Source organism: Galleria mellonella, unplaced genomic scaffold (genome assembly GCF_026898425.1).
Source record: "Galleria mellonella isolate WM207_F2 unplaced genomic scaffold, CSIRO_AGI_GalMel_v1 utg172, whole genome shotgun sequence".
NCBI classification, from domain to species: Eukaryota; Metazoa; Arthropoda; class Insecta; order Lepidoptera; family Pyralidae; genus Galleria; species Galleria mellonella.
Genome location: NW_026442015.1, coordinates 2,268,490 through 2,291,997, shown reverse-complemented (window position 1 = coordinate 2,291,997; position 23,508 = coordinate 2,268,490). Strand labels below are relative to the sequence as shown.

General features: G+C 31.2%; 2 protein-coding genes across 3 annotated transcripts in view; one reads left to right on the top strand and one right to left on the bottom strand.

Moving 5' to 3' along the window:
* Nucleotides 1-542: 542 nt before the first annotated feature.
* LOC113514255 (fatty acyl-CoA reductase wat-like) lies at nt 543-22,409 on the bottom strand. Of its 2 annotated transcripts, none has more exons than XM_026898292.3 (11): nt 21,814-22,409; nt 8,992-9,165; nt 8,495-8,585; nt 7,838-7,960; nt 7,065-7,189; nt 6,342-6,500; nt 4,523-4,632; nt 3,094-3,161; nt 2,654-2,849; nt 1,730-1,910; nt 543-943 (listed from the first exon to the last, which is right to left on the bottom strand). In XM_026898292.3, exons 2-11 carry the CDS (start codon nt 9,159-9,161, stop codon nt 586-588), a joined length of 1,581 nt encoding a protein of 526 aa, XP_026754093.3. In that variant the 5' UTR covers nt 9,162-9,165; nt 21,814-22,409; the 3' UTR covers nt 543-585. The 2 variants fall into 2 exon arrangements, with proteins under 2 accessions (XP_026754093.3, XP_031764022.2); XM_031908162.2 differs by lacking the exon at nt 21,814-22,409 and adding an exon at nt 10,006-10,079.
* LOC113514458 (fatty acyl-CoA reductase wat-like) overlaps nt 10,069-23,508 on the top strand; it is a 46,144-nt gene continuing 32,704 nt past the window's right edge. The window contains exon 1 of the mRNA XM_052893057.1: nt 10,069-10,227. The gene's annotated coding sequence lies outside the window, so the exon portion shown is untranslated. The remainder of the gene's footprint in view (nt 10,228-23,508) is intronic.

The window sequence follows — 23,508 nt, the reverse complement described above, 5'->3', positions numbered from 1 at the left end:
AGGAAGGGTCGATCTTTCTATGGCAAGACTACACGACACCACGATAGTCCTCAGGTATGATATCTATAAATATCAGACATATCGAATATCTATATATATATATATATATATATATATATATATATATATATATATATATATATCATAGAAGTAAACATTTTCAGCATTCTTATATTTTTATTTCATGACAAGTTTGTCTTTGGTAATACCTCATCTAAGTCAGACATGAGATAAAGTGTTTAATCCAAAAAAACTCTATTAATCTTCTATGTCAAATTCTATAATAGGATAAGTTTATCCGAGAATATAGATACAGGAATTGTAATATCAAATAACAGCATATGCTGTTGGCACTGTATATTTTGGGATTCAATTTTTATAATTTTACATGAATGAACAAGTTGTATTTTCATGATGTTAATGTGAAAGTTGATAGAAAAACTATAAGAAATACCAACAGAAACCGCTTGCTAAGGTCAAATTAAAATAAAACAAAACGATTTTTTCATTTGCATATATTTATATTTATATCATATTGTTATATTTATATCAGGTCCCAATAACATCGAATTAAAAATATAAGTTCTAATTAAAATCAAATTTTAAAATCCAGTATACAAATACAAAAATATACCACCAAATAAATATGTAAACTGCTAGTACAATATAATTAAGCATTTTTAACCAAAATTGCTTTTTCATACTGGCATTTGTATCTTTAAGGCCGTCTCTTAAGATATATTTTCTTAATCCTACACCCCATATTAACAGCATCTCTTTCCAATTAATAACTTTAGAGTCAAAAGCGAAAATGTCTTGATCAGTTTTACATAAACTTTGATACAACTCCATGGTGTTTTTATCGGTGAAAATCCACTCGTTTGTGGTGAAATGGGATAAAACTGAAGTGATTTTCCATGCTTTATTGTACACTTTGTTTAATCTGAAAAATAAAAGTATTATAAAACATTTTGAAATACGAGTAAATAATACCAGAGGGAGACTTTGCACAAAAGTCGTTCGCTTGGGTACCTCTGTCCCATTCGTGTTTCAACCGTGAAGCAGTTGTGTTTGCATGGCTGTGTTTCGGTTTGAAGGGTGGGATATGGCGTGAATTTATAGGGTACAGAGGAATAATAATTGAATCCTCAGGAATGGCAACGCAAGGTGGGTATCATGGGCGAAACAGTATACTCTGTTATGTCCATGGTACTGCTCATGTCTATAGGCGACGGCTACCACTTTCCATCAGGTGGGCCGTCAGCTTGTTTATCATTCTAAGTTGTATAAAAAAAAGAAAGAAATATTCTACACTACTCAATGGATTTTTTTTTAATCATTTAGATATTTTTTTAACAAAATTTATTACGTTATGTCGTTAATGTATAATATAAAGAAAATTAAGTAACGACTGAATCAATTGTTTTAGCAATGCAATATGCAATATATAAAAATTACATCAGGTGGGCCGTCAGCTTGTTTGCCATTCTAAGTTGTATAAAAAAAATAAAGCAATAGAAATTATTTTAAATAACGTAATATATTTAATTTCTTTTTTAAGTTTAATTCTATTTTATATTCTTTAATTATTTAAAGTAGATTAAAATAAAATATTAAAAAGGTATCCAAATGTATTTGACAATTATTTTTCAAGATATCACTATTCTAAATAATGACCTAAAATATGCAATAATATAGACCACAAGAGATATAATTTGGTTATACTCACATTGGTTCTTTGCCGATTATAGAAAGTACTCCATCTACAAAGTATGCTGGTATAAAATGAAACAGCCAAGTGAGTAGGTATGCCACTTGAAGATACTTCGTTTCAATTGCCGTGCAATACCAGACCGCTCTTGGTGAAATTATACTTCTAAGATCGGTTTTCATGTAGGAATTTAAAATACCTGCAAAGCATAAATTCTTAGTTACATTTGAAGACAATTTGTTACAAATAATAGGTACTGCATAATCACATTCATGACCTGGTCTTCTAGGTAAGATATCCTGTCTTACCTTGTCTTGTGTTGTAACAGCCGTCGAACATTTGGGGGAACAACCTAAACCACCACAGACTGACTATGTCCACTGACTTGAGCCAGTTCAGAAAAGTTTGTTTCGCCAATCGGAAATGGAACCCGGGAATTTATTTACACGAAGAAATGTAACTACTACAGTACCACGTAAGTAGTTAAAATAAATCTAATTTCATTTTAAATTAGATATTTACTTATTTTAAAAAATTCTACTATATTAATAGGTAGGTACAAATAGTATTCTATGTTTTACCTACAGGATAAGTAGGTTAACATATTATATAGACGCTTGCCATGTCAAGAATACTGTGTGCATTGGTTAGTGTAATTAAAACTTTTTACGCCTTTTTTAAAGAACTCCAAATTGTATTTCAAAATTTAAGAAACTTCGAGAGAAAACTTTTATGAAACACACTGAGACATAGACAAAACCATAGATCATATAAGATCTATGGTTTAAGCATAAGAATATAGTATTCTTATATTTTGGGACTATAGATATTAGTTTATTAATAACCTTAACATTAAATTTGTTAGCATTTATTATTCATTAAGTACACAATTGCCTCTTCTTTTAAATAAATATACATATATCTAAACTCAAAACCACTCACCCCAAAGGCAAGGATTTCTGGAATTACTGACGGTGTATATCTTTGTATCTTTACAACCTGATAACCATCTTGTAGACGTCTTCCATCCAGCAGCAATAATAGAATTTGTTACCATATCTACTGGTATCAAGTCAATCTTGATATCACGATCAGCTAAGACCACGTGGATGATGCCTAACCCAAGACCAAGAAGAATCTAGAAAAAATATGATATTTTTTTATTACGAGTACAAGAAGTACTGTTATATATACATGTATATATTTTTATTAGGAGAACAATTGGAAAAATTTCCGGATAAACGTAATATCTTTCTTTTTTTCTTTTCCCCACATGAGCTGTTTTGTACGTAAATGAATTGCAACAATCAAATAATTTTTAACAGAAAGACGTCTGTTAAGTAAGCTAAGTGAAAATAATAAAATATTCCTCTTGATCTTACCCCACTAGCTCCAAATACGTTACTCTTGTCCAACCATCCCGGTGAGGGTTCGCTGTATGACCCTATCACTGTGAAAGGCAAATTACGATTCATTAAATATAAACTGAAAGATTATTACAGTAAAATTCAATTTTCAATGCACGAAGTTAAATTATAATACCAGAGAGTGACTTTATACAAGTCATATGCATGGGTACATAGTCCCATCCGTGTTTCTGCCTGAAGCAGCTATGTTGGCACGGCTGACTTTCAGTTTGAAGAATGGGTAATGGCAGTGAAATTATAATGCACGGAGATACAACATGTTAATCCTCAGGAGTGGCGACGCATGAAGGGTGCCATGGGCATCACAGTGTATTCTACGATATCCATGGTGCTGTTCATGTCTATAGGTGACAATTACCATCTTATGGAGAGTAGTAATTGTTCCCTATATAGACATAAATGGCAGTTTTGTTGTTTGTTGCTCATTCTAAGTACGAGTATAATAAAATAAATTTGCAATTTGTTTTACAAAATTATTGTTTTATAGAAAAATATAAATATACAATCTTACAACAATAAATTCCTGATTAATACTCGTATAAATATTGTTAATATAGAACTAATTTTATTATAAGTATTTATTTTGTCATAACTTTGTAATAACTGTTGCATGCCAGTAATGACAAAATATGTGAAACTTGGTGAAATCTAAAAACAAGGAATTACAGAAATCTTTGGGTGAAACCAACTTTTGTAATAAATTTCATTCATTCCTTTCACTTATTCATTAAACCTAATTTAACTAAAATAATTCAATTTATCCACATGACATCAGTATATCGAAAATATTATTTACGAAAAATTAAATTGACGTCTTAATATGTTTTACAAATCACGCAATAACTACTGCACCAAATTGAAAACGTTTATCACAGTTATGTTCCTGATGGTCACACTTAAAATCTGATGTGTTTTTTATACAAACAAGCTGACGGCCCACCTGATGGTAAGTGGTAACCGTCGCTTATAGACATGAGCAGTACCATGGATATAACAGAGTATACTGTTTCACCCATGATATCCCCATGCGTTGCCATTCCTGAGGCTCAGGTGTTATTCCTCTGTACCCTGTAAATTCACGCCATATCCCACCCTTTAAACTGATACACAGCTAAGCAAACACAACTGCTTCACGGTTGAATTATGAATGGGATAGAGGTACCCAAGCAAATGACTTTTGTACAAAGTCTCCCTCTTTTAAATGTACCTATATTTAATCTTTATACTCTAGAATTGGTTCTTCTAAAATCCACATGTACATAGGATTAGGTAAAAACTAGTTGCTAATAAACTGAAAAGAGGAATTATAAAATATAAACTTAACATCTACTCACAGGTCAGAAAGTCATATTTAGTAAGTAATATTAAATTTTCTTCGACTAACCAATTGTTGGCCTAACAATGCAGATTGGTAAGTCCTCTTTGGTGAGCCGAATCAGTTCTTCAGTTACGATTTTTGTAAATGTATAAGTATTTGGCCACTGCTTTGTTAGTCTGGAATTATAAAAAAAAAAACAAAATTCTAGCCATAATAATGGGGAATGTCGTTATCAAAGTACTAATATCTTTTCTAAATTAGGTTTTTTTGTAATATAGAATGGCAAAGAAGCTCACCTGATGGAAGGTAGTACGTAATCGTCGCCTACAGACATGAACAGCACCATGACCACTACAGACTATATCGTAGCTTTCACGGTATCTCACAAGTGTTGCCATTTCTGAGGATTATGGTATTATACCTACGTACTTTGCAATTTTACTTATTCCATATGAATTTGCATTACCCATACTTCAAAACGAAACACAGTTATGCAAGTACAATCGCCTCATGGCAGAAATACGAGTGGGATAGAAGTACCCGTGAAGGTTACTTTTGTAGTCTTCCTCTAGTGAAACTACGTGAACTGAACTTTGAAATCTATGTACTCGTAAGTAAAAATCAACTGCTGAATGTTTATAAGAGCATCACTTCAGAATGGCTGCATGTATTTGGCTATTTTCTTTTATTGTATTCGTAACTGTCATACAAGGGCTTGTATGAAAAAAATTAAAGAGAGATTTGGTTACATTTTCTTTATCAGTACACACGCGAGAAACCGGTGCGTTAGTTAGGAGCGTTAGTATAGTTTATTATAGGTACTCAAATCGGGTTAAATTTTACATTATTTTATTATAAGTTTGATTATATGTAGTTTAGTTTACGGTTAAATAAACAATTTTATTGAATACCCTTAATACGTGTGTTGTAAACAAATAGTGCTTAGTGTCAGTAAATAATGGATATTATTATTATTATTATTTATGCGAACCCATATAACGATATAATAGTCCTAACGTTCTTGATTTCCTGCAGATGAGTGGGTGGTATATGTATAGTTTTTAAAATAATAATATGATTATTATCCTTATGAGTTTAAATTATTACAAGACCAATATGGTTAATATTCCTCCATCTACCTATCTAGTCTATACAACTAGTTAGGTATAAATAAATAATGTATAAGCCTATGTAATTAAATAAAATAATATTTCCGCTTATTTTTTACATAAAATTCGTGAGTTTTTTTTTATCTAATTGTTCTTTATTATTATTTATGTTTTTTATTTAAATTTTCTTCCCCATGAGGGTTGACGTCAAGCAGGCAGCCGGTTGTAAGCCAAATCTTTTTGTAATATGGATAAAAAAAAAAACATATTACGCCGATCCCAAATAATAATTGGGATAAGGGTAGGAAGATGATATTGAAACTATTCAGATAAATATTCAATTGTTCCGTTACATATTCATAGACTTCTTTTTTTTTAATATCCCAAGGACTTTTACATCTAACTCAAAGATTTTTATGCATAAAATATAAATGAAAAAATTTGATTTATTTGTTACATTAACCGTTATGTTTATACAGAACCGTAATGTTTGAATAACAGTCGCAACGGATATGTATCATTATCATGTCTACTGTTGAACATAGATCTCCTCCTAATAGGGGATTTTGTCAGTATTTGCCACTTTTAGAAGGCTGGTTGGCAACTGCAGTTAGGCTTTAGTGATGTTTAATGAGGGACGCTGCTGCTTATCCCTTGATCATTAGGTTCCCTTAGTTGCCTCTTACTACACCCACGGGAATGTGCCCCATTCTATGCGGGAATCACACGGCGTATATGTATATATGTCATTTATGTATATAATTGTATGTACTAACCTTAAGGCCACATCTTCTAATGCTTTGTTATTGAAATTTTCAGCAATATTTATCAACGTGTCGGGTTCTATAGGGCTTGGGTAGAACTGCTCTAAAATACAAGTTTTTACGTTGTCCTTTGTTGCAAAACCGTATGCAGTGGATATGTAGACGAAGGATCTGTGAATCAATACATTTCTATAACTGGTGAAAAATTACTGACTTCTAGAGTACCAAGAGTTACAATGTATCTAATATTATTCCAGAACATTCTGCACAATAGTCTACTTTCAGCTGTTATATATCCATTGTTAAACATAGGCCTTCCCATAAATTGGGGGTTTTGCCATTAGTTGCCACGCTTGGCAACTAATGGCGGCTTTGGTGGTGTTTGGAGAGGGATGGTGCTGCCTATTCCTCGACTCTTAAAGTTCTATAGTTGCCTCTTACGACACTCACGTGAAAGGAAGGAGTGGCCAAATTTTGTTACAATTAGTTGACTTCTTGCGCTTCAGCACTAAGAAGTAACTAAATGTGGGAACAAAATAAGTAATAAAATACAAAAGAGATATGAAACGAACTAACCATTTCCTCACTTTTTAGTCTTATATAAGTAACTGGCAAATTATAATGTTTACAATTGCCTTTTCGATTTACGAGGTTTCATGGCAGTTATACAGGTAATTAGATATTACATTTATTATTACAATGCCTTTACCTTAATGTATATAAGCTATAACAAACCTGAGTTTCTTACAATTTTTAGCGAGAGCCAGAATCTCTCTTGTTCCCCTTACATTAGTAATTGTTGCATTTCTCAATGTTTCATCAAATCTTGTTGTGGCAGCTGCGTGAAATATAATTTCTACCTACAATAAATTAATTTGAAATGTTATCATAATAATTCAATCAACAAAAAGTCGAAACTATTTTTTTTTAACATGAAGTAAGCAGTTACATATTTATTTACAATAGTGTTTGATGTATTTACATTATTTTCACTGGTACCTTTTCTGCACTAGATTACCCAAATTAAATCATTTTCTCTCTAACTACACTGGGTTGGCTGGAAGAGATCTCTTTTAGAGATAAGTCCTCTCTTGCTAACAAGTTGTTAAACTAATTGTCGAATATATTGTTTAAGTGCAATAAAGAATATATATAATAAGCAGTTGTAGTGAAGAATTAGAACTGAAATTAGTCTTGATTCCATTAGACCAATATTGAGGTAAATTGCCAGCAGCCAAGTTTGAGCACTTTTGACGTACAGAGTGTGATTGTGTAGTACTTATTTATTATTATATTTATTTTATTTGTATCTATTGTTGAGGGATTTACTCCAATAGCACATCTCCGTTTAATCTATGTTTTGTGCCGTCAATTTTTGTCGTAACTTTGTATATTCATTTAAATTTATAAATTTGATTAGACAAAATGACTATCACAAATACACACAACTATCTAAATTGTTTTAGGTAGTTATTTAAATAACTTATTTAATTTTAACGAATCCATACTTCCTTTGTAATTTTTCTTCTATCGTCATTATCAAGTCCAAGGCCAAGTGTATTTACGTCTCCAATTAAAGGTACTAAAGGGTTTTCGAAATTCGATCTTTTCTGTCGAAGATTATCAAATACCTGCAAATAAAATAATATTATAATTTTATAAATAAATTATACCCAGTAATATTTAATTGGATATTTTTTATACTACTTTGGTGGCAGACAAGCATACGACCCTTCTGATAGTAAACGGGTTTACCGTAACCTATTGACGCCTGTAACACCAGAGATATCACGCGCACGTTGCCGATCCTTAAGAAACCTTAATACGTACATTTTGAAGAAGTCCATGCTCTCTAGGCAGATCTCGGCAGGAAGATCATTTCACAATCTTAGTGTTCATGGCTCTTTTGAAGCCGCACTGTGCAAGACCATTTTGTTTTCAAGATTATGGAATGATTAAACACGAGTACCATTATTATCGATATGTAATCCGATCCCATGAATACGCGTGTTCATTGAAACCGACTGTTTAAATTTTAAGGCATACAAATGAATTCCTTATCCTTAAGACAGAGAGATATAATTTCATTTCAATTTTGAATGTTTTATTATTATAGTAAAAAGTATATAATAAAAATTGATGTGTCAATTGGAAGAAATACGCACCGGATCCTGCAGAATCTCATGTAGACGTGAATTTACAGATTTATTCCTTTTTGCTCGCATCAATAAATAAATTTTTTTAATGTCACACGATCTGTAAATGAATACACCTAATTATCTTTAATTTGGAATATGGAAATAAAATAGATTTTGGATTTATTACTGGAATATATTCTGTACTGACAATTTATTGATTTTATTTAAGATTTAAGGTTTTTATCTATGAAACACGCGTACAAATAAATAAAGATGTTAACAATATACTTTTGTTCGACATATTTAGCCCATATACAAAAATATGTAGGTATAGAGACAGTATTCATTAGATAATTATATTATTAATCCAATATACCGCCTTTTACTCTCTTTGTTTAGTGTAACAGTTAACTGCAATACTGGTTATACAAGTACATATTATATTGTATGCAAAAGATGAAATAAATAAAACTTGGATATTGGAATAAGTAGCAAATTTATTTCAACACGTATTAAATAAATACCTGAGTAATTTCTCTATAAGATGCTTCCCCAGAAATCCGGAGCCACCTGTGACGAGCACTACGCACCCTTCGTAAAACTGTTGTATCTCAGAATCTCCCCGCTCCAGAGCTTCGTTCATTGCCTTATGTTTTTTCAGTGCTGCTTGCTCTATCGCAACAGCTGGATCCATGGTTCTAACGGACAATATAATTACAGGTTATAATCACGGAGATTTTATACAAGGTCTTACGCGTGTACCTTTGACTCAACTGTTAATGCTGCCACCAAACAGTTGTGTCTTATAGCGTGAAATTACTAGGTACGGATGCGGACTACTTCAATACTTAAGAATGATAATGTATTAGGGCGCTAATAGCGTCACAGTGAGTGTGTGTTATTCTTAGATTTTCATAGTGCTACAGATGACAGTTCCTATTTATCATCAAATGAGCAGTGAGCTTTTTGCCGTTACAAATAAACAATCAAACGATAGAGCCGTGTAGGTCCCGGTATTGAATATTCCCTCTTTTCCCGTGGATGTCGTAAGAGCCGACTAAAAGAGCTTATGGTGGAGAGATGGGCAGCAGCGTCCCTCTTAAAATATCACCAAAATCCAAACTACGGTTGTCAATTCCCCTGCCAAGCGCGGCAATTACTGACAAAACCCCTTTATGATGCAGGCTATGTTCAACAGTGGACAGCTAACGGCTGAGACGTAGATACAATCTAACAATAATTAAGATATAAATAAAGTTCCAATATGCTAAACTAGAATCATATTATCCATCAGAGGGAGATTTTTATACAAAATTCGTTTGCTTGGGCACCTCTGTCCCATTCATGTTTCCACTGTAAAGCAGTTGAAACATGAATGTGACAGAGGTGCCCAAGCAAACGACTTTCACGACGACATAGTCTTTCTCTATTACACAGTCATTATTTTAGGTAAGCATATGTATTATTACTAAAATATATGTCATGATTTAACTAATATTGAACTTAATGTTCATGTATATTTATTTAGAACTACTAACATAATATCACATTTCGAAGCGCGTCACGTAAAGTCGACACTCGCATTCTTGGTAGTCGGTAAACAAAAAGGCTGCGTACGCGCAACTTCAGCACCGGCTGCCGTCCTTTGCGATTATACTGCCCATTATAGTCTATACTTGATCGCGGACCTAAGCGGACTTCTCGTTTAGATTAAAAAATACAGTGCACTGATTTTATAAGTCGCGGAAAATAAAAACTTGGTGAGTATTTTTTTTTTGTTCTATATATCTTCACGCTTTAGGTAGGGGTAAGCAAAAAGGATTATTTGTAAAATGTGTGTTTATTACAATTTTTTTTTAATATCTAGGTATATTTTCCTAAAATGAACAAAATCATTCAGAATGAACAGAATAAGAATCAAAATTTTCGAATTTTTTTTTAACAATATGTACATTAAAAACTTTTTATTAATACCTTATCCTGTTTAATAATTATTACTTATTGTTTTTATTTTATGCAAATGGGAATAGCAAATAAGTAGACTGGCTTTTAAATAAACAGTGTTGCCTAATCAACGCCTGTAGAGATGAACAATACCGTGAACGTCACAGTATATACTGCGACGCCCATTGTACCCTTCATTCGTTGTCATTTCTGATTTAATAAGTAATTATTATTTTCATTGAAATGTTTTCCTCGATGTTTTCATTGAAATTGCTATGTGAATTAATTATAGATTTTACCGTTAAGTTTTTATTGTGACACCGTGGTGATAAAGAATCATACGGCCTGTCTGATGGTAAACGGTTGCCGTACCCAAAGAATACGTTCAAAACTAGGAATGTCACGTACATGTTGCCGACCCTGAAGAAATCCTATTACATTCTTTTTGAAGAACCTCGTTCTGTATTCTCTAGGGAAAACCTCGACGGATAGCCATAAAAATATCTTTAGACCAAAATTTTATGTTACTGTAACAAACAGACGTAACTACCGTGTAGATTTTTATTAGTTATCAGTTATTTCCGCAACTTTATACGTGTGAGTTTTAGAAGTAAATAATCACTTTTAGATGATGTATCAAGATAGATAGATATATAGATACTTTCAATGTATCTGGATACCACATATACCAGATTTTAAGTTATATCTTCAGGAATACAAACATGAAAATTCAATTTGGTATTGTAACTAGATTTTGCATTTTATTGGAACAAAAACACGGACAGACAGACAAACAAAAATTGTATTTGTTTTTGTTTTCATTGCTCATATTAATTCTTATTAAATACTAACTTCTACACGCGATTTTGTCCACGATTCCGATATATGTTTACTGATCGGAATACAAATATGCCTATGTCCTTCTCCATTACATATAGTACATCTATACTAAATTTCATACTGATTGGTAAAGCCATTAAGACGTTATAAGGCAACAAACAAATTTACTTTCACATTTACAATAAGAAATGTTTTTACACGTGTAAACGTACACATAATACAATTTTAATATATTAGTAAGATATGTCAAATAAGTTTGATGATTCGTAAAGCCGAGTTAGGAAATTTATTATTTTTTTTTTGTATTGATTAAAAACTTATTAAAAATTGTATAACATGTTTGCACTACCCATTTTTAAGTGACATTTAATAGTATTCAAACGAACTATAGGTTATTTAAATATTATAAAGAAAAAGTAAGAAAAATTAATTTATATAAATTGACCCAAAGGTTTCGCCCGTGTGAAATAAGGTATCATAAAATATATTTTAAATTACGAAATAATTTAGTACATGACTAAATTCATTGAAATTTGTCCAGTAGTTTCACGTGAAAAAAAAAACAAACAAACATCAACACGGATTTAATTAATCTTTCGCGAAGCAGAATGTGAAAGTTTGTAAGGATATTTGTTGTCATGGTTTGAATATTTGTAATTGAATTATGCTTAAACGGCCGAACGATTTTTTTTTATATCGATGAACGCGAGAAACTCCGGGAGAGATAACTAGTTTATAATATTGGTATGGACTTATGTTTAGTTTTTGCGGTGTACGCGTAATATTTTACACGCGTGCACAGCAAAAACTATATATACACGTATTGACAATATTTTTGATAGGTATGCAATTTTGCATTGGTATTTCTCAATTTATATTTTTATAGGTTACATTCAATATATTAATTCGCATACTTACTAATATTATGAATGTAATAATAAATTTATTTCTTACTCTTGCACTTTAACGGCTCAACTAATTGTCATGAAATTCAGCACGGGACCGCGTGGGAAAATAGGTAAAACGTGATAGGTCTGGAACCGCCAGTACCCGCTAGTAGTACCTCCTATTAATATTATTGTTTACAGACGAGCTTTTTCAGGCAAAAAACCCTGTAATACTGCAACCTTTCCATGATTTTTTGTACTCGCCCTTTTTTAAAGGTCGTTGCTAATTCTTATCAGTGATAGGAATTTTAAGATATTCTTTGTAGCGATGTTTTTATTTCCTCAGATTATAAAGTGGTATTTTCCAAAGGAGATATATCGTTTACGTATGAGTGAGCTACAACCACAAATTAAGTGCTGCGGTATTTTTTTCTCATTATGACAAAATCTGCAAACACATTTTACGCATAAGCCAAGTTGGGCCATGTGCTTGTTTAGTTTGTAGTACCCCTTGAGAGGTTTTGTTAATATACACATTATTTTTACTCAAAAGAGTTAATTTCTTAGAGTAATTTTCTGAAAACCCTTTAATTATGGTTTCCAAGTGATTTTATCTTGGAAACAAGAGTCAGCTTTCAAGTTTGTGATGTCTGAACTTTGGGCTTCGAGGTATGCCACAATAAAGCTCAGAAGGCCAAGTCTTGTTTCTTTAGAGATAATCTTGAAATCGAAACAGTAATTCTCGAGTGAATCTCGATATTCGAAGTTATTTTCTCGAATTACGTATTCTCGGCACAAATTGAGATAAAATTTGAGACAATCTTGAGCGTAAGAGTAAATTGTTGACATTTTTTAAATATTATGATCCTACCACACGTTGCAACGTGAATTCCGTTCTTACATTTTATTTTTATTACTTAAAATTTACAATATAATAAAAAGATGTCATGTCTTTATAATATTTTAATATGAATTCTACCCGTATTTATTAAATTTTTATCAATGATTTATAAGATATTAGATTCGTCACAGTGTTCTCCTGTCCACTTATATATATTTATTAGAATGTTATTATTAGTATGTAGGTACAACCAGTGTTAATTTACAATATTTAAATTACACATTGTAAATTAACACTGTCAATAATACTGTTTTAATGTAATCAAAATTTTCAGTAGGTACATAAAAAATTAACATCTACGAATAATTATTATTCGTAGGTTAATAAAATATTAATATTGACTGTGATGTAATTAATGATAAATGACTGTAATCCATAATAGTCCTTTAGTTATATATAATATGTTTTTCTATACTTTATATATTTAGCAAACAATTTCATCATGTCTTTTTTATAGGTGTTAGTCATTTAAATAAAAATAAGATATAAAAGAAAATTTGACAATGACACAATCACTTAACATTATTTTTATTCCACACATTTGTTTATTTTATACTTTTTTTTCTATAAAAATACATACATGCCAAGATTGTTTGTATTCTCCACCATTTATAAAAAAAATAAAATATATAAGTTAAAACTCACTAATATTAGATTTAAATAAAACAAAACTCTGTCTTAAACTAAAATTAATCATTTTTATTCTTTTTCTTCATAAAATAAATATGAGCTAACTTTTTAATAATTATAACAACACAACACTTTTTACAGATATCATTTTCCAAATGAATAGAAAATAAAGTTTGAATACGAATGCCAGGGTAAATATACAAAAGCAAGAATTCCAGAACCCATAATGAATGCTGTTGTCGTTGAAAAAGCCACAAAAATTCAAAAGAAAATAGTTACGAAAAAGTAAACGAAATGAAAAAAATGCCAGCTAGCAATGTGATCGTACTTAAATTGACGATTTTACTAGAAGTTCAATTTAAAATGTGCTAAAATCTTTTAAATTTATACACACAAATATGTCCCATAAAATGTTGCACATTTGCCTAATTTTTCCTAATGTTTTACTTAAATAAATATTGTAATAAGAAATGGAATATTTTAATACTCAATAAATTTTGCTAAGTCCAAATTAGTGCCTTAAACTGACACATTTTGCTTAACACACTGTTCATTGCTATTTTATATTACATTTATAATTCTTTACCGCAGTGATCCATACTAGTGATCCATCACAACTTCCATTGGATAGAAAGGTAGAAAAAAAAGTAATATTTAAAAAAAAATACAGCCCATATTAATGATAATGTGGGTTATATATGTGAAAAAATTTATTTTACAATCGATTAAATATTTTTTTGGGTTTATACATTACATACAAAAATAAATGTTTTTTAGAACATTATTTTACCTACTTAGATAAATTCATTAAAGAATTCGTCGCCCACTTTAAAATTAATACTTTATTGTAAATGATAGTAAGTATTTGTAAATGATAATCACTTGCAAATAACTTGAGTTTACTTAAAAAAAAGCAAACAATAATTTTAATGTTTGTCATGGTTCGAATTGGCATTATTCATCTCGAATGGTTATGACTAAAAGCAACTCGATTGGTTTGCCCTCGAGAAATATCGAAATCGACATACCCAGAATAACGTAAATTGATTTATATTAGAGAAATGCTCTAATTCGAATTTTTTCTCGACTTCGTGATTCATTCGAATGCACGAGAATTGGCCTCCTGGGGTCGAATTCACAACCATTGGAAGATAAACCACTACAACACCAGCTTCCTTTTATTTTTACATATAATTACACCCACTAATACATGTTAGTGTAGTATCATATTACACGTATGATATTACACTGTGGGTGTGTAATATGAAACTTTGGGGGAAAGATTGTAGTAATGGGGTCTAACTACCTCATTGCTAGTAGTATAGCTTCTCAGGTCAACCTCCACGCGGTTCCCCCTGGAATCCATCGTGGTTAATATATATTGAAATCGTCACAATAGGCTAACGAATTTATTGTCATCCTCACCTATCATCCCTCACTGGTGCCCAGCCAGTGTATACCGACAGTGCAGTCCGGCTCATTATTTTATTTTCATTCATTAAAAAAAAGCAGGTCGCTGACCGACTTGCTTTTCTTCCTATCCAATCGTGTTGAATTCACGATAGTTTTCATAAGAGACCGCAAGGAGGTTGACCTGATAGGATACATTGGTAGCAATTGAGCTACTAATCGGCATTACTAACGATGCCTTCCCCCTTGCTTTAATGGCCTCAATATTAAAATTAATAATTGAGTCTTAATTATCTTTTTATTTCACCGTATGCTCCTGTCATAGAATGGGTCACTCCTTCCTTTCCCGTGGGTATCATAAAAGGGGATTAAGGAACTTAATAATGGAGGGATGGACAGCAGTGTCCCTCTTTTAACACCACGAAAGTCACTGTGGTTACCAACCCGCCTGCTAAGCGTGGCAGCTATAGTAAATCCCCCCTTATAGGGGAGGCATATGTCCAGCAGTGGACAGTTAACGGCTAACACAGTAATATAATATTTTTTTTATTTTATGACGTTACGTAAAGGATATGAATATGTTAATCAAATCAAATAATACCTACCTATAGCCAATAATTCCTATTTTGACTTTCAAATAAGCCGTTTCAATTCAAAAGAGTTCAATTAATAAATGTATGTACATATATTAATTACATGACCTGTTCCATCTATTTACATTTTTTCATTATTCATTTTACTACTACATTTTGCCCGCGATTTTGTTTGCTTTACCGGACTATGTTGATTGACCGTGATCTATGACCTTCTCCTTTCCAAAAAGTACATTTGGTAATTTAGTGGTACAAACAAACATACTGCCTTTCACATAATATATATTTTACTAATCCCTCGTCAGTTAAGATATTTATTATTACAATGACTTTTTATACTTATAAATGTATCTTCAGGCCTTACGGTTCATCTTGTTTAGGGTTACGTCATTCGGGGACCCTACATAATATTTATATACATAATTAGTTACGACCCACATTTATAAAGTATACTCAAATATTAATTATGTGAACATGTGACACTTATTATTGCAGTATATATATATATATATATATATATATATATATATATATATATATATATATATATATATATATATATATATATGATTTCATATTACAGTGGATCCGCTAATCCCTTTGACTGACAATTTCTTCCCCTCCAAAAAAATTATACTGTATATATACACCCTATATGTAGAAGATTAATTGATTGATGATGAATTTACTTTAAAAATAATCAATAAAGAAGGAAATTTGAAGAATAAATAAGAAAGTATATGCACAGATAATTTTGAGGCTTCAGCGCCAATATATAGGGAGCCTTTTCAAATGGGATTCTTACGTTGAGACAATTGTTAAACAACATTTATGAAGCACGTTTCGATTGAAAATAAAACTTGGTTTATATTCAATCGAAGCGTGTTTGAATATAATGAAACTCAATTTCATCTTGTTTTACCTGTTTCTCAACAACTTCAATTACGTTTAGATTTTCCAATACGGGATTGCAATCACACATACACGTCATGTCATCTGATAACTGGTAAGGTTGTACGGTCGTTGTGTTTGTTGTCACTTACTTATGATAAATACTAGATAATTACTTTAATCATCTGGTTCTTGCTACCCATATTACGTTGGAACAAACCGGATAACAATCATCTAAGAGTCGCATCTAGTTGTGGGCTAGGTGACCCATGAGTCAATTTAGAAATAAAACTATCGGATATAAAATTTCATAGCTTTTGATATTTGATTTATATGATTAAAATTTGAAATAGAACGGCACGTCGCAACGTACTTTTGTAAATCTAAGGCATGATAGGATTCTATCGTCACGGTAGTATTGGCGTAGGTGAAAAAGTTTCGATATGTCTTTTCTTTGTACACATGTGCTTAATAATAATTGGAAAATAATTTAACTAGTATATTTTAAAGTAATGACAATTATATTGCCTTAATAATAATTACTTAGAACAAAAACAAAAAAGGAAATAAAGAAGCAAATCGTACTAAATACTACAAAATTTGAATTATTTGTATTGTCTATCTACACTAACGAAAAAATATAAGGTGTGTGCAATTGTAAGAAGACACTTTTAATGGTCCATTCAAAATTACGCCATTCATTGTAATTCAGATATGACGTAAATTATAAAAATGTCCTATGGCCACCATACTAATTTTATGTTATTGTCATGTGCATAATTTATTGAATTTCCATGTCACATTTTTTTTATTTATTTTTTTTTACATATACAACTTAGAATGACAAACAAGCTGATGGCCCACCTGATGGAAAGTGGTAACCGTCGCCTATAGACATGAGCAGTACTATGGACATAACAGAGTATACTGTTTCGCAAATGATACCCCCCATGCGTTGCCATTCCTGAGGACTCAGGTGTTATTCCTCTGTACCCAGTAAATTCACGCCATATCCCACCCTTCAAACCGAAACATAGCCATGCAAACACAACTGCTTCACGGTTGAAACACGAATGGGACAGAGGTACCCAAGCAAACGACTTTTGTACAAAGTCTCCCTCTGGTAAACAATATCAACAGTAAAGTTCTTGTTGGACTTTTTAAGATTAGCGAGATCCTTTCATGAGTTCTGTGGTAGTTCTAGCCGCCCTTTGGCCTTCTGGAACAATCGAGGTTGACTGAACTAATCAGAGGTTCACGCATAATGCCCCAATTTTATTAAGTACAGAAATGCTTAAACAAACTTACTAAGCCTTTCTAGAACTTTTGTGAAAGGAAAGGGAGAGAGATTCTTAGTAATGAGATCGCATTGCTAGCAATAACATATGTCAAGACGACCTTAAAGCGGTCTCACTTGGAAACCATCGTAGTTAATTATTTCTTGGAGAAATTGTCATGATTTGCTAACTGGCCATTTGTTAATTACTTTTATGTGGAAATTTAGAATAAAAATTTCGCTATAATCAAATAGACTCTATTTAGAGGATTGTTAGGAATGGAGACTGATGACCTAGCAATATTCACAATCAGAACGGACTCCACGCGTTCCTCCCTGGAAACCGTGGTAGCTAACTCCTGACGAATTCGTTACGATAGTCCAACTGATCTGAATGTATATTCACTTACAATAAACCTAGAATAAATTCAGAGCTTATCAATTGCAAAAATAATTAACAATTACAGTTTAGAATAATTTTGTTACAAAAAAAAATCTATCAAATTGAGTATCTCCCTTTGAACTTAGAAATATTGTAATTACAAACTTACCCCCTTGTTCATAAGGACTAAAACATTTTTCAAATCTATTTTAACTATTACACTATTTTGTCACTTTCTTTCAAATTAGAAATTTTGTGTAAAAGAAAGAGACAAAATAGTCAAATAGCTAAAATAGGTTTATGACAGGTTTGACGTTTTTATAAATAAGGGGTTACTGTTTTACAGCAGTTTTGCAATCTACACTACAATCTAGAACATTTCAAGGTGAAATAATTCTTGATAATATTGGAAATGGTTATTTATCTGTTTTCATACCAGTCGGCTGTTACGAATAAGGACAAAACTCACGTAATGATTTCCTCGTTACAATTTCCATGACGCTCTTGAACTGGTAAGGTTCCATTCATTACCAGCGAGGAGCGAGTAGTGCGACTCTGTTATTGGCCATTCTATCGTTGACTCAGTCGTCATTCGTCATAATCGCGTGACGATTTCAGCTTCGGACTCTCCGGTAATGATAAATAGACAATAAAAAAAATCTTATGTAATATCAATTACTTATGACAACCTTGGTGGTCTAGCGGATTAATATACCGTTTTACCTTCCCGTGGCCGCAGGTTGGAATCCTGTGCAATAGAAACTGTTTGTATAGGTCTAGGTGTTTTCTACTTATAACATGTATGTATAACTATATTGATAATGCTATTGCTCTATTGATAATGGCATTGAAAATAAATGCTTGTAATTAAATATGCTTGAATAAAAAAAAATAGAAGAAAGATTTTTCTTTCTTTCCTTTTAGTCTTTCTTTCTAATCAAAATGCTTGTAATTAAATATAATTGAATAAAATATATTTTAATTTATTTATTTAAATGTAAATGTGTGTATAAGATAGGTTTGAATTAGTATGGAATTAAAGTAAAAAAAGTGGTAGATATTTATGTATTTTTTATTTCAATATAAATTCGTGGGCATTCAAAGCTCAACTTAGATTACGAGTAAATTCAATAACTTACAAACATATATATTATCTAATATCTTGTATCTCTTATACATTACCATGATCGGTACCTTTTTAAAAATTAGGTCGCTCTGTGTGACGACGGAGTAAAAATACAATGAGTCACCGCCATGCTCCTTTTATATCATCAAAGGTGACCAAGTAATTATATAGGCTAGTGTAAGAGAAGGTAATTTGCCTTCTTTACACTAGTATATATATAAATTAAATAACAATAAATATATATTATAGAAATTAAATATACATACATTATAATAAAATAAAAGTTGTAATTAGACTATATACATAAGAAATATATATTTAAGAAAAATAGACATGAGAACTCTTAATAAAAACAATAAAAAATATAAAAGTGGGGATTTTAATTGACATAGAATTATTGTAATGTATTTAATATGTAATATTGGACCATTGATCATATGTAATATGTATGTAAATAAAACAATTATTTTATAGTTATCAGTCTATCTATTCCTTCTTCTCTTATTACGCAAAAACTACTACACCAATTTGGATGCAGTTTTTACAGTTTTGTTTCAAAAGGATGAACTAAAATCCGATATATGTTTCAAGAGTTTTACAATTTATATAATACAATATATAGTGTTATAAGAAGTAGCAGGCAAAGACTAGTACGATATAAATCCCAACATCAAACTGCCTACACAGTGTGGTAATAGCAATATTCTTCTCTTATAGAAACAAGACCCATGGTCAGCAATACGACGTTCACGGTCTTACTATAAAAAAATTAAATTAACGGTAGACAAGTGTCTAATACGCGTACATGCTTAGACATCTTATTACATGACAATAAGTGACATAAAAGGATCTTTACGATCTGGTACTGCTTAGTAATTTGTATTTATACTTTATTAAATTCAATAGTAATGATAATTAAATGGTAATTAATGCCTCATTCCACTCGGGGTTTGCTGAAAAGAATTCTGACAGAGTTAAGTTTGCCTGTTGTAAATAAAGATTATTTAATACAAATTATATAAATGTATTTTTTTGTGTACAATAAATTATAAATAATGTTTTTGTAAAAAAGCAATAGTTGAGTTTTTTACACATTCTTCTTAGCTGTAATAGCAATCCGAGTGGGCAGTAGAATCATAAAAAAAATTATTTAAATATGTTTAAATGTAAGTTTATTTGAATTTTTTTTTCTTTTCATATTTAAATAAAAAAAAGTCTATCTTATTAAAATTTAAATATTTTAATTTAGCAAATTTTATTATACGAATAATAATATATTCCGGCTCATAAAATAATAAATAAAAATTATTACACCTATTAAACAACATCTAATAAATTAGATGGAGGTTTGTTATACACTGTTTAGGTAGGCAGTGTTTTAAATTACTTTTCTAGTGAGATGTACTTACTTGTAGGTTAGATTTTGTTTTTTTTTTATTTACTTGTTTGTTTCTATGGACGTATCATAGTCATACGTAGACATAGTATATCTACGCAGGATTAGGAATAAAAAACGGACATAAGGTACTTTTATCAGAATCAACATGTCCGGTTTACGTAAGTGAAGATGAAAGTAAAATAATGATGATTTATGATGATTAATGATTTTTGTCCCAAAAAAAAACTACTTTAACCATCACAAAGTTACTACGGAAACATCATGGAAATAAGTCCTATTGCAGGCTTTACTCTAGACCCACCGCTTTTGGCTACTTCCTTTGTCTGCCGATCAATATAGGAATTCGATGAATACTGAATCCATGTCTAGCCTATTGTCCAGCAAACGTGAGTCACTAGACCTCGAAACTCACAGAATAAGAAATCACTGCCTTACATCTTAAGAATGGGTACTGCGCTTGAATTGACAAAACTTGAAACTAAATCTATACAACCATCTAAAATTATAACACATTAAAATAAATTAATGTTCATAGTTAATTAATAACTACCGTAAGTTATACTGTATTATAACTATTTATATCAGCCTTACTCACTTTTTAAAATTCGGAGATGTTGCTTATATTGCTCGCTACGACACAACGGCCAACCGCACTCAAGTTTGAAATTAGTTCGACATCCTCGGATTTTAAAATGCGAGTAAAGCCAATATAATTAATTATAATATTCCTAGATTTGTATAACTATGTATAATATCTCCCTGTACAAAATATCAGTTATTATATGTATAAATATAAAAAATCAAATTATTTAAATATTCCTTTATAATATAAAATTTTAAGGAATTGGTTTCATAGATTTCATACAAATGGTTTTTATATGGAGTGACACGAGCCTGTATAAAACGCGAATATTTTTTTTGGTACCGCATGATCTGTTCAAGCACAATTGTACATACAAAAGCATCTACTGCGCTAGCTTTGTTGTCTATGACTTCCTACAAGTCGTTTGTTGTATCAAACGTACTATCCTTAATCTATTGTGGAATTAAAATAAGAATTTACTCACCTATTCGTTTATTATAGCAGGATGTGAAAAAATTGCAGCTGTATCACAAACTCAAATAAATTACTATATAATCCAATATCTCTGATCACAAAGTGCCTAATCTGTGTGTCCAATCCACAATAATGGTACAAAAAAATTATATAATATAAAAAACTTTTTCGCCACTCTTCGCCAGAATTAATTGGCAGATGACGCCAGAACAATTCGGAACTGGCTTGCACGCGTATCGTCAACTGCAGGAAATTTCTCCCGCGAGCTCTTATATACCTACTCAAAATACCAAAAATAATTGTCTTCATCATTCTTAACTTTTAAATAATAATGCAAGGTAATAATGCAACTATAGTTCGTTCTTATACTCATTATTTCTTTTTGGCAAGTAAAATCTCTTTATTCTATCAAACGTAAGGATTATTTATGTTCTATTGATAATAGCTATATACTACAGTTTCGCCCGTGTCATTCAATAAGTACATTAAGTATTCTATTCGTATGTGCTAAGTTAGGATATAACTTACCCGTGTACCAAATTTTATTCAAACTCATTCGGTAATTTTCATGTAAAAGAATAAAAACATCCATTCATCCAATCTTACAAACTTATACATTTACGTGGTGAAAAGTTCTAATTAAAGTATTAATGTAATTTAGATGACGGTTCACCTTGTGTAAACGGTAAACGGTTACTTTTAGACATGAGCAGTATTATAGAGAGTTTAAACAAAATGCTTTTATTACAATACTAAACTTTAACTGTTATTATGCCCACGTGACCAGTACATATTAACTTGTATATAAAGTAGGCTATATCCTTTTACATCCCGAATAGATATGTGTATACCAAATTTTATGACGATTGGTCAAGCCGTTAAAGTGTCAAAAAATAACAAACAAACTCATTTACACATTTATAATAGTATGGATAAATAGGGAGAGACATTAGAGGCATTAGCAGGTACACTACTATTTTATTATCTGTGGTACAGGCTATTACAGATTGTACATTATAGGACAGTATATATACATACCGTATAATGACATTAACATGAACAAAACAAGGTGAATACAGAGGGCACACAGACTTCCTTAATGTTTATTCGAATAAATATCACAGGTCAACAATAAATTTCACATACAGTCCATTTCTTTGAATATGTATTAAGCATAATTGGAATAAATATTATACAAAAAGAATCCTTAGTAACACCATAAAATATAAAAGTGAGTTTTTTGTAACCTCTTTGAGGTTTTGACGACTCAAGTAAACATAAAAAAATTTGGTATATATAAAAAGATTTTATATACATACTGTTTTTTTAATTTTTGTTAATCAATATATCTCGGTCACGCGGACGAAGCCGTCGACAAAAACTAGTTGGGTACTAATACATTTATGTCAAGACATATAATAATAAACTGAACTCGATCCCATGAGTATATTTCTATTTTTTTTTTGTGGATGAAAATGAAATGGTAACCCCGCCTGCGCTAATGGGATACGCTGGCGGAGCACCAGTGAAGGGTGATCGATGAGAATGAAAACAGGCCAGTTAGCCCATCATGACGAATTCATCAGGAATTAACCATGATTGTTTCCAGGGGGAATCACGAGGAGGTCGACCTGGTTGAGTTTATTGCTAGCAATGGGATTTTTAGTCTCCATTATTAACAATCCCTTTCCCCCCAGCATATTTC

What these genes read in the sequence shown, in the direction of transcription:
- LOC113514255 (XM_026898292.3), bottom strand. Translation starts at nt 9,161, where the DNA reads ATGGATCCAGCTGTTGCGATAGAGCAAGCAGCACTGAAAAAACATAAG. An exon ending in GAAGAAAAATTACAAAGGAA is followed by an intron (nt 7,190 to 7,837) that starts GTATGGATTCGT and finishes AATTTATTGTAG; the next exon opens with GTAGAAATTATATTTCACGC. An exon ending in TTAGAAGATGTGGCCTTAAG is followed by an intron (nt 4,633 to 6,341) that starts GTTAGTACATAC and finishes TTATAATTCCAG; the next exon opens with ACTAACAAAGCAGTGGCCAA.